Consider the following 12,033-nt stretch of genomic DNA (forward strand, 5'->3'; position numbering starts at 1 on the left):
CAAAAGGATGATCTCCTACATTCGTAATGTAACTCAAGATATGTATTAATACAAAATACGGATAGAGGTCAAAGTCTAACCTCCCGGCCACTATAGTGGTCTTTTGATTTAAAAAGAAAATCCGATTTAAATTCCATATCATTTGGAAACACTGACTGCCTTGAATACAAAATACCAGTGAAAGAGAAAAGACAGTGTCCCCCAAGACTACACCCTTCAAAACCATTTCCATTATAAAACTAAGTTGGACAAAAGATATTCAAAGATGGATTTTCACAAAGGCTCATCCTTTTTATTAGAACAAAATTTGCAGCAGATCAATTACAACAATGAAATTTGCAACTAGCAACTGAAGGCAACAGATGAGCAATTCGCATGGTCCAACTACAAGGAAAGAACAAGATGAATGGTACATAGTGGAAAGGGGAAAACGCAATTTCTGCAGCTCTATACACAAATGAAAAGCACCTTCATTGATGAGAATCTCCTCGTATCATTTGCCAAAGGTGAGGGAATAATTTTATGAAGCATCCTCGTGCTCAAGGTGTTATGAATATGTCTGATAGTTTCTTCCAGAATATAGCTCACTCCAATTCCTTGAGAAAATCTATATTGTCGACGAAAACCTGCCATGTTTTCCACAGATGTTATAAAAGATGAACAGGAAATTCAACAAAGGTTGGAAGTTATGAAAGCGCACTTGAAGATGCTATAGCATACCGCTTTCCAACCATCAGGATCTTGGCATGCTACTATCTTGGTGCTGATACCAGGTAGCGGTCCTGGTTCCCTGGTAATCTTTCCACCCCCGAGTCTTATCGCTTCTGCTGTCTTGTACACATCATCTGTGCCTATAGCTATCTGTTGGGAGATGCATCAATGAGTGATCTTATATAGGCGCCTGGGAGGCTACAACTAATGCATGAACTACTACTACCTGTGCATATGCATTTCCCTTGTCATATTCGCTTACACCATAATTATATGTCAACTCCATCACAGCACTTTTGTCTTCTGGACCATATCCCAACATTGCTATTGTATACTGCAAATATGTAACAGGTATGATACAACAACAACATCCCAGTGTATTCCCACAAGTGGGGTATGGGGAGGATGTACGCAGTTTTACCCTACCCTGGAAGGGCAGAAAGGCTGTTTCCGGAAGACCCTCGGCTAAAGAAAGGATGTAAGAAGCACTGATAGCAAGTAATAACAATACAGAATATTAGAAAACCAAATCCAAGATAGCAAAGGAGAAGATGAAAGAAGTACTTATCACAAGTAATAACAGTGTAAGATATATAGTGATATCAAACTAAAGGAATATTGATGGCAAGTAATAACAATACAAGATATATGGAAATAGCAAAGTAAGGGTAAAAGTATACCATACTAACACTAATACTATTGAACTAAGGAAGACAAAGGGAAACGCCCAACCACATACTAACCTTCTACCCTAATTCTCAACCTCCACACACTCTTATCAAGGGTCATGTCCTCAGTAAGCTCAAGTTGTGCCATGTCCCGCCTGATCATCTCTCCCCAAGACTTCTTCGGCCTACCTCTACCCTTTCTCTTACCCTTCAAGGCCAACCTCTCACACCTCCTGACCGGGACATCTGTGTTTCTCCCCTTAACATGCCCGAACCATCTCAGCCTCGTTTCTCGCATCTTTTCCTCCACAGGGGCCACTCCTACCTTGTCCCAAATAACTTCATTCCTAATTCCATCCAACCTCGTGTGCCCACACATCCATCTCAACATCCTCATCTCTGCTACTTTCATCTGCTGGACATGTGAGTTCTTAACTGGCCAGCACTTTGCCCCATACAACATAGTTGGTCTAACCACTACCTTGTAGAACTTCCCTTTAAGTCTCAACGGCACATTCTTATCGCACAAGACACCGGAAGCGAGCCTCCACTTCATCCACCCTGCTCCGATACGATGTGTGACATCCTCATCAATCTCCCCATCACTCTGAATCACAGACTCAAGGTACTTAAAACTTTCTCTCCTGAGAATGACTTGCATATCAAGCCTCACATCCCCGTCCGCTTCCTTGGCAACACCGCTGAACTTGCACTCCAAGTATTCGGTCTTGGTCCTGCTCAACTTGAATCCTTTAGAATCAAAGCTAATAATTTAAGACACCTAGCATTCACTATAAACAGAACGCAGCACGAGTTATAATTTGTTTCAACCGTAAACTATTTTATGTTGCAAAACAACATCAAGGGCAACAAATATTGCTCATGTCACTACGACTTGCTCTAAAATCACAATCAGTCAGATATAAAATGCACAGAAGCCAGATTCAGTTCTGACCAAATGCAACAGTTGGTTCCTCCGGACCAAATAACTTTACATGATTGAGGGTCAAACACTGACCAACCATCAGTCTCATCTTGGATATTGATTATCCAAGGGAAACTATTCTGCTTTAGCTTCCAATTTATTTGTCCTAGTACCATTGGAGCCTCACAATACAGAATATGTTATCTAGCATTCAGAGATGTAATATCCTTGCAATTGCTGCGTTCTTTCATATTTCAGGAACAATTAGAAAACGAGGAGCAAAAAGAAAATTGAATTTAAAAATGCCAAATACATATTTTAAGAATATAACGGTCATTAAAAATTAGTTTTTGACACTTCAAATAGTAAACGTGTCACGTTTTGGAATGCAGGTAATATTGTACATATGACAACATGATTCTCTTTTATTTTAATAATAATAACAATAATAATATTCTTGAGCCGAGGGTCTTCCGGAAACAGCCTCTCTACCCCTCCGGGGTAGGGGTAAGGTTTGCGTACACTCTACTCTCCCCAGACCCCACTGGGATTCTACTGGGTTGTTGTTGTTGTAATAATAAAAATAATAATTGCAGTGTTAAGATAATTTCTCAAGATCTATTTGTACAACATAAATACACAGTACAACATCACAAGTACTAATTGAGAGTTAAATCATTGTCCATAGCTGTACTGTAGACATTTCCACATGGAAAGACAAGTTGACTGAGCATGAATATTAAAAAATTATTTTTTCACAAGTAAGATTAAACATTTAATTGAGGATGAGTTCTTGTGCTTGAAGAACAGAACATTCAACAGTCAAAACCGCAAGCATCATATAGCAATCATATTGAAGCACTAAGTGAACTTAAAATCTTCCTTTTCGAGCACCGCATGCGCAATGGGGGTATTTTTTTTTTTTTTTGTGTGTGTGCATTCAAAAGTACAGAGGTCTTCTTGTACTTCATACAAGAAGACTTTACAAGGAAGCACCAAAAGTTATGGAGCTGCACGGGGAGTCAACCATCTCCATTGTGGTGGCACTTAGCCATCATGTTATGATACCATACGAATCCCATTGGCTTACCTTCTTACTGATGCTCCATGCAATAGGTACCTTAAGCTGCCAACACTAGATTAATTTTCCATGATGAATTCTGTTGTGGATGCGTTTGTGGGCAACACTTATGCCCGAATAGGATTTATGTTTCCTAGTTTCTTAATGATTAGGCTATTTTTATTATTCCACAATAGGAAATGGATTAGGTTTCCTACTGCTGTAATAAGACTCCCTATTTAAAGGGAGATTGGAGCAATAAAATGCTAAGTCATATTTCAATCAAAAATAAGAGATCGGAGTTCTCTTCCATTGAACCCTAAGGTTTCAGCCTCCCATTAACGAGCTGAATTATTATTCAAAATAGGTCGATCTAAGAATTCGAAAAAAGGCAGAAAGTCGAAATCAATAGCTTCAGATTTTTCTGTTCACCGTCCTGTGACCCGATCGTTCTCTAGAAATCCTAATAATTTGGTATCAGAGCCTAGCACAATGGATGATGAGATTAATTCCAGATTCAGGAAGAACGCTCAATTACAAAATCCCTAATGGACTTGAAACTTGCAGCGAGGGAACGTCTAGGCGACAGAATTGCCCAAGCCAGGAACAATTCTCTGTGTTGGAAATCGGCGCAAAGCTAGCAACCGACGGAAGTGAGTCGAGCAGTGTCGTTGCTTCGATGATAGGCAGATCAACATAGGAGGTAATACACAACCTATTCCACCAGCCGACCAGAATCACCCCGTAACTGGTAATTCCCATTCAAAAGTACAGAGGTCTTCTTGTACTTCATACAAGAAGACTTTACAAGGAAGCACCAAAAGTTATGGAGCTGCACGGGGAGTCAACCATCTCCATTGTGGTGGCACTTAGCCATCATGTTATGATACCATACGAATCCCATTGGCTTACCTTCTTACTGATGCTCCATGCAATAGGTACCTTAAGCTGCCAACACTAGATTAATTTTCCATGATGAATTCTGTTGTGGATGCGTTTGTGGGCAACACTTATGCCCGAATAGGATTTATGTTTCCTAGTTTCTTAATGATTAGGCTATTTTTATTATTCCACAATAGGAAATGGATTAGGTTTCCTACTGCTGTAATAAGACTCCCTATTTAAAGGGAGATTGGAGCAATAAAATGCTAAGTCATATTTCAATCAAAAACAAGAGATCGGAGTTCTCTTCCATTGAACCCTAAGGTTTCAGCCTCCCATTAACGAGCTGAATTATTATTCAAAATAGGTCGATCTAAGAATTCGAAAAAAGGCAGAAAGTCGAAGTCAATAGCTTCAGATTTTTCTGTTCACCGTCCTGTGACCCGATCGTTCTCTAGAAATCCTAATAATTTGGTATCAGAGCCTAGCACAATGGATGATGAGATTAATTCCAGATTCAGGAAGAACGCTCAATTACAAAATCCCTAATGGACTTGAAACTTGCAGCGAGGGAACGTCTAGGCGACAGAATTGCCCAAGCCAGGAACAATTCTCTGTGTTGGAAATCGGCGCAAAGCTAGCAACCGACGGAAGTGAGTCGAGCAGTGCCGTTGCTTCGATGATAGGCAGATCAACAGAGGAGGTAATACACAACCTATTCCACCAGCCGACCAGAATCACCCCGTAACTGGTAATTCCCATTCAACAGTACAGAGGTATGCAAAGATGGATTTTCCCACTGGCCTCAACCTCGGTCAGTAACCTCACTTCGTGGATTTCTTTGACTAGTCTACTCAAGAAAAACTCTTTCCAGTGGAGTGAATTGACCCTAGCTGCATTTCAGAAGCTCAAGCAAGCACTATCCACCGCTCCAATATTGAGGCGGCCTGATTTTGATATGGATTTCATTGTGGAATGATGCTTCAGGAGGCGGTATAGAGGTTGTTTTGCAACAGGGGGTCAACCAATTGCATATTTAGCGGATAGCTTGCGGCACGTCACCAACAAAGGCAGTGCAAGATTAGCGATCATACCTATGGGGGCGCCCTTTTCTTATCCGGACGAATCATTATAGCCTGAAATACTTGCTAGAACGACATACTACACCACCTCAACAACATTGGTTAAGCAACTTCATGGATTACAACTTCACAGTGGAGTATCGAGCTGGTTATCTCAATAGAGCTGCGGATGCTTTATCTAGAAGGACATCCGAGGACCCTTCTTTATTTGCTTAGCCAGCATATTACTGGAGCCTATACATGAGGAGCTTATGGGATCAACAGAACTGCTAGATTTGTGTGATAGAAGTCAAGCTAGGGGAATTAAGCTCAGATTGGCAAATTCAGGATGGGTTGCTTTTGTTTAAAGGCCACATCTACCTTCTACAAAATTCTGCCTTGCTTCCGACTGTATTATCCGCCTTTCATGATAGTGCGCATGACGGAATAAAGAAAACCTTGCACCGAATTCTTAGGGAATTTTATTGGAAGGGTATGAAAACTGACATTGCTGCATATGTTGCTGCATGCTTGCCTGGTGTGTCAGCGCAATAAATCAGAACATTTAAGTCCTACAGGATTGTTACAACCTCTCCAACTACCAACTCAAATCTGGTCATATATATCAATGGATTTTATTGATGGCTTACCTAGGTTTTGGGGGAAGCCGGTCTTGTATGTAGTGGTGGATCGGTTTTCAAAATATGCTCATTTCGTACCATTGGCTCATCCATACATAGCTTCTCGTGTGGCTCGGGTATTCTCTGAGCAGAATGTTCATTTACACGGGATACCAGAAACTATCACTTGTGATCAAGATGTGGTTTTTACTAGCACTTTTAGAAAGGAACGTTTTCACTTGAATGGTGCTAAATTGCAATTTTCATCTGCTTATCATCCACAGATGGAAGGCCAGACAGAGGTAGTTAACCATACTGTGAAAATGTACCTTAGATGCTTTATTGCTAATTATCCCGAAAGTGGGTTGCTTGGGTCCCATGGGCAGAATTTTGTTATAACACGTCTTTTCATTCGGCACTACAAACCACACCTTTCAAGTTTCAAGGTTGTTTATGGGCGTGATCCGCAATGTTTGCTTTCATATGTACCAGGGGCAAGTCACGTAGAAGTTGTTGAGAGTGCGTTGCTGGATCGTGATAAAGTTGGGTGATATCGGGAATCGACTACGGGCAGCCCAACAACGGATGAAGGAATATTATGATAGGGGCAACCGTGATGTGGAATTTGCTCCAAGGGCACTTGTGTGGCTTTGTTAACATCCCTACAGGCAGCATTCAATTCGGCTGAATGTTTAGAATAAATTGACTCCCAGATTTTATGGCCCATTTTCGGTCTTATGGCGAATCAGGCAGGTCGCATATGAGCTGGATTTTCCAAGTGAGAGCCGCAGCCCGCATTCATAACATTTTTCATGTTTCTCTTCTGAAGGTATTCAAAGGTGAACAACTTCCACCTCTTACAGAGTTACCACCCATGGAAGATGGCCAGGTAGTTCCTCTACCCGCTGCAGTCATTCGAGGTCGTGCCAACCATGGTAAAAAGGAGGTTCTTATTCAATGGGCTGGTGCGCAAGATGTTGAAGCTACGTGGGAGGAGGTGGACTCTTTTCAGCAGGCCTATCCATCTTTCGAGCTTGAGAACAAGCTCTTTCAGCGGGAGGGGGTAACGTTGTGGATGCGTTTGTGGGCAACACTTATGCCCGAAGGAGAGCCAATCAAATTAAGTGTTTGATTTTTATTTCATTCATAGCTTTCACTTTTGTTATTCCTAGTTTCTTAAGGATTAGGTTTCCTACTGCTGTAATAAGACTCCCTATTTAAAGGGAGATTGGAGCAACAAAACCCTAAGTCATATTTCGATCAAAAACAAGAGATCGGAGTTCTCTCTTCCATTGAACTCTAAGATTTCAGCCTCCCTTTAACGAGCTGAATTATTATTCAGAATAGGTCAATCTAAGAATTCGAACAAAGGCAGAAAGTCGAAGTCAACAGCTTCAGATTTTCCTGTTCATCGTCCTGTAACCCGATCCTTCTCTAGAAATCCTAACAAATTCATCAAGTTGCCTACGGTTTACCCAAAAAAAAAATTTAAAGATTACCTTGTATTCAGGATTGTCTCGTGTGCGAAGAAGCTCCATACCATAAGCCTGGAGGATGAAAATCTATATTTTCAGAAATTTCTTGATATCAACCGATACTTGTTCTTCAGATTGTAGGAGCACGTGAGCAGGAATACAACTATAAGAGTGCTCATGAAATCATAGTAAATCTTACCTTCTGATAAAAATTTATGGCACGGTCAAGATCTCCAACTCGAAGCATCACTTGGCATAGGGGCTCAGGTGTTGGACCCCTCTCCAAAAGTTCAAACTTGTAACCATCTGGATCTTCAATAAAAGCAATAACTGTATTCCCTCCTTTAACAGGACCTGGTTCCCTGGTTACTTTGCCTCCTTTAGCCTTTATGAGTTCCACTGACTTCGCAACCTAATGCACACACCGTATGAGCTGGTAAGTCCTCAAACATTATGCAAGTGCGAAGTATAGAAGATGCGGAAGATGACTACTCAACAACAGAATTTTGCCAGTACTAGGGCCCCGTTGTAGAAGTTAAAACAAAATACAGGTACAATATAAATAAAGAAAGCAGCTAACCTTATACGATATATTATATATTTTGCATAAAATTTTCCTGCTTAGATTACTCATTTATAGAGAAACTTACATCCTCAACAGCGATTCCAAAATGGCCAAAAGCCAATCCAATATCATACTTGTCGATTCCATAATCTGGCAGAGTAATCAAAAAATGGTATTCATGACAAAGTGGACCTTTTAAAAGAAATACTGTAATGGACTTCAAACATCTGATGTTCGTGAACAGAAAGAAAGGGAAAAGACATAGCATTTTAGATTGCAGCTACTTACTGTAAGTAAGTTCAATTACAAAGTGAGAGTCTTCCGGACCATATCCAAGAAAAGCATTTGTGTACCTCTCCTCTGGTACGTCACGCTTTCTTAACAATTTCATCCCTAGACACTCTGTGTAGAATCTGCAGCCCACATTAACGGGTTTGAAAAGACACGGTAATAAAAAGGACAATAATTCCTTTATGACAGAATTAGACTAGCAAAATATGGAGTGTCAAGTATTTATACTTGATGGTTCGATCAAGGTCTCCGACACGGTAAACAACGTGAAGCATTCTTCTCTTGTCCTGTTTGACCCAGTCTAGGACATTTTCTTGAGTGGTAGCAGTGCTTGCATGTGCCATACTTCCAACTGCACCAATTGAAAAGTTGCTTCCTTTTTCTCTCAACAACTTAGAAGCTTTAATGCCAAAAGATTGCATCTGTGGAACTGCTGGACAATCATCAACAGTACCAAAGTAAGCATCACCAATTAGTATCAATAAATGTTTAAACTCCTGGGCTATAGGTTAAATCCGAAACTTAACAGGCACAAGAAACAGTGTCAATCTCATAGCTTAAGAGAACAATGATGTTCATTGATGTGTAGGTGAGGAGATCAATTTTGGAACAAGGATGAAGCAGTAAACTGAAACTCTGTAACCTTCAACGGATAAATTGGACACTTGAAATGTTGTAAGTTTCCCTTCTTACTGTAAAGCCAGATCCTTTTTACCTCCCTCCCAGAGAAAAACTCAGAGAGAGAGAGATAAGAGATCTTAAAGCATAACGTAGCATCAACCTTGTTCTCTTTTACAGCTAGTTTGTCTACACATTCTAGAATCATTTAATAGTGGTGCTCCTAATACGGTAAAAATGTGGAGCAGTAGATTCATTAATGGAAGCTAGGAGTATTTACTTATTGTATTAACTGTATACCACCATAGTGATGCAAACTAAGGATATTTCTCTAATCAAGTTAAGCCATACTTGATTAAAAAAAAGTTACTAGAAATGACATCACCGAAATGCTTCACGGAAGAACAACTCTCTGAAGATTAGAATCAGAAAATTGCAAATGCAGTTCCTAGAAGCAAAAGCAGAATGAGTAGATCAACCCCCTGGCAGACTATAAAGCCAGACAAGGAATGCTTCTAATCAAACAAGAATGAGGGCTTAAAGGCGGTAATGTTGGGTACAAGGCCCTGTAAATTACCTCTTCTACAAAAAAATCAAATATATTGAGAACACGACTATTTGCCCATCTATAAAAGAGTGTCGTGCCGACCAAGTATGACTAAAAACGGCATCCTTCAGGCTTCAGCCTTGTTCGTTTTTTTTCTTTTTCCTTTTTCAATTTTCTCTTTTGCTCTTCTTTTTCCAGGATGTACTAAATTAGCCTTTAGATAAGCTGTAATACTCCTTTTTTATTAATAATAACATGTACATGATATATTTAACATATTTATGACCTACTTTTTCCGTTCCCTTTTTTCCGTCCTTTTTTGTTTTCATTGTTTTTTAATTGCATAGAGATATAGAATGTAGGACAACATTGTAAATCTCTTCCAATAAAAATTTCTTGTCAATTTAAACTAGACTTTGACAAGTGTACCACATTTACTATATATATTACGGCAAAAGAACTGCATAAAGTATATGACCATAATCTTGATATTCTAAACTAGAAAGCATACAAATGAAATTATTTAATAAAGTTTACCACTTAACTGGACAAAAGAGTGATCTAAGTAAATTCCGCTCTCTTTTTCCATGAAAATAACCAGATCTTTGCTTCACGACGAACGGCGATAGTTGTAAAGAAGAGGTAAATTCAGCATCAAAGAAAAGAGATAGATGCTTTTATGTCAGTCAAAATATTGCCTTAATCTATTAGGCGACCACTAGTATTTTCTGATAGTTACTGTTGGTTTTTATAAACTACTCTCCTGCTTTTCCATTTTATATAACAGACTTTTCATTTTGAGATGTTCAAAATGTTTCGGTACCATGCCACAAATATAAAATTCAGTACAACTTTCAGAATTGTACAGCCCAGAAGCTTCCTCTTTCATATTGATAAAAGCGCTAGGCACCTCTTAACAGTTCAAAGTACCCCCTTGGCTTACCCAACTTTTAAGGTGAGAACAACGGATTCAATATCAATAGTTGTGGATTCGATTCCTATTCTTATATATGCAACCTAAGCAACTACTTTTGTCCGTGCGTATCTTAAATCATGCTTTTCACAGTTCGGTAGGCAATTGAAAAAATCAATATCGATTGGATCTGTTGATATGTTGTTTTTTTTTCATCTGCTTAAACGTTGCCATGAGTAAAGTTATAGGAATAATTGGATTTCACTTAGTTACAAGCAAGAAATAATAATAAAGAAATGAAAATTATACAATTTTTTTTTATTTTGCATTTTTCTTATTTATAGGGCTATACGGACTCGTAGACCTTCTCGGTAAAACAGATCAAATTATTATTATTATTAAAATGATCTGAACAAAGAATTCAGATTCACTTAATTATTCAAAAATTTAACAGTGCTGCAATGGTTTCTCTATCAAATTAACTTTTCAATATTCTCTTCCACTATTAGTAATATAACACATAACTCAAATTAACATTGGTCAAAAACCATCATATAAGAAAGTTCTCTGGCTATTTGTGGTATAGATAATTCTATCACCAAACAAAGAAACTTCTAGTTAGAAGTAGCATTACAACTCAGATAATCACAAAGACTATCAGATTACAATTCAAATGCAGATGACAGAGACGCTTCACACACTCAGTACTGAACACTTATACACGTGACATGTTCTACTACAAAGTATGACGTGGGGTCCACAACGAATTGGTCACAATTTGTAAATTTTGAACCAAAAAACAAAAGGGGTTTGAAATTGAGGGGAAAGGAAGAGGAACTTACCAGTGCCGAGATGGAAAGAAGCAAACTTGCGGGAAGAACTGTGAGAAACGCAGAAGCGACAAAACCTGAGGGATGAGAGTGAAGGCCTAATTGAGGATGCCGTCATTGGCATTATCCTCGCCATCCCTACACGAATATATTATATATCTCTCTTTCGCTATTCAGCTGTGAATTATGGAGTACCTCCGAGGTTTTGAATAGGGTAATAGGGGTTTGATTCTTTATGACAAACAAAAGGCGAAAACAAGGAATAAAGGAATAAAGATTTTGTGTTTGTGGAGTGAAGTAAATATGTCCAACGGGCCGGCCTGGCCCGGTTCCGGACCCTCTTGACCAATTTTAGACTGGACCGGACTGGATCGGTGGTAACGGGGCCGGGCAGGACTGGGTTTGGACGTGAACTGGCCTGTGCCGGGAAGATTTCACTATTGGATAATCGGACCGGTCCTATCCGGTAAGGTCTTGTCAATCTTGAACCGGTTAATCGGCCCGGACCGGTTTAACGGTTAGTTCAAAATTTCTTCTTTTTTTTTTTTTAATACTCTTGACCGTTGTCAACGGTAAGCTACCATTTTGATTGTTGCCCAACGGCTAATTTGCAAGAATAGTCATTTTTAGATTTTTTTTAAAAATAACACTTTTATTATTTACTAATTTAACCCTTTGAAAAACTATGAATAGACCTCCCCCTCCCTCTTATTTATTTCTTCACTCATTTCTCAAATCTCAAACCCAAATTCTCAATTCAATTTAAATCATGCCCCGTGCTTCTAGAGTGTGCTCACATGTTTGGAAACACTTTGAGGTGGTAGAAGAAAATGAATAAGTTCGCAAAGTAGAATGCAAGAAATGTGC

At 39.2% G+C, this 12,033-nt stretch overlaps 1 protein-coding gene across 6 annotated transcripts; it reads right to left on the reverse strand.

Moving 5' to 3' along the window:
- Positions 1–270: 270 nt before the first annotated feature.
- LOC107782965 (putative lactoylglutathione lyase, chloroplastic) lies at positions 271–11,435 on the reverse strand. Of its 6 annotated transcripts, none has more exons than XM_075227985.1 (9): positions 11,179–11,434; positions 8,487–8,691; positions 8,256–8,380; positions 8,053–8,117; positions 7,602–7,814; positions 7,427–7,474; positions 938–1,045; positions 721–861; positions 271–626 (listed from the first exon to the last, which is right to left on the reverse strand). In XM_075227985.1, exons 1-9 carry the CDS (start codon positions 11,300–11,302, stop codon positions 585–587), a joined length of 1,071 nt encoding a protein of 356 aa, XP_075084086.1. In that variant the 5' UTR covers positions 11,303–11,434; the 3' UTR covers positions 271–584. The 6 variants fall into 6 exon arrangements, with proteins under 6 accessions (XP_075084086.1, XP_075084087.1, XP_075084084.1 ...); XM_075227986.1 differs by having other exon boundaries at positions 8,487–8,688; positions 11,179–11,433; XM_075227983.1 differs by having other exon boundaries at positions 7,427–7,489; positions 8,487–8,688; positions 11,179–11,433.
- Positions 11,436–12,033: the final 598 nt, after the last annotated feature.

Source organism: Nicotiana tabacum, chromosome 13 (assembly GCF_000715075.1).
Source record: "Nicotiana tabacum cultivar K326 chromosome 13, ASM71507v2, whole genome shotgun sequence".
In the NCBI taxonomy this organism is placed as follows: domain Eukaryota; kingdom Viridiplantae; phylum Streptophyta; class Magnoliopsida; order Solanales; family Solanaceae; genus Nicotiana; species Nicotiana tabacum.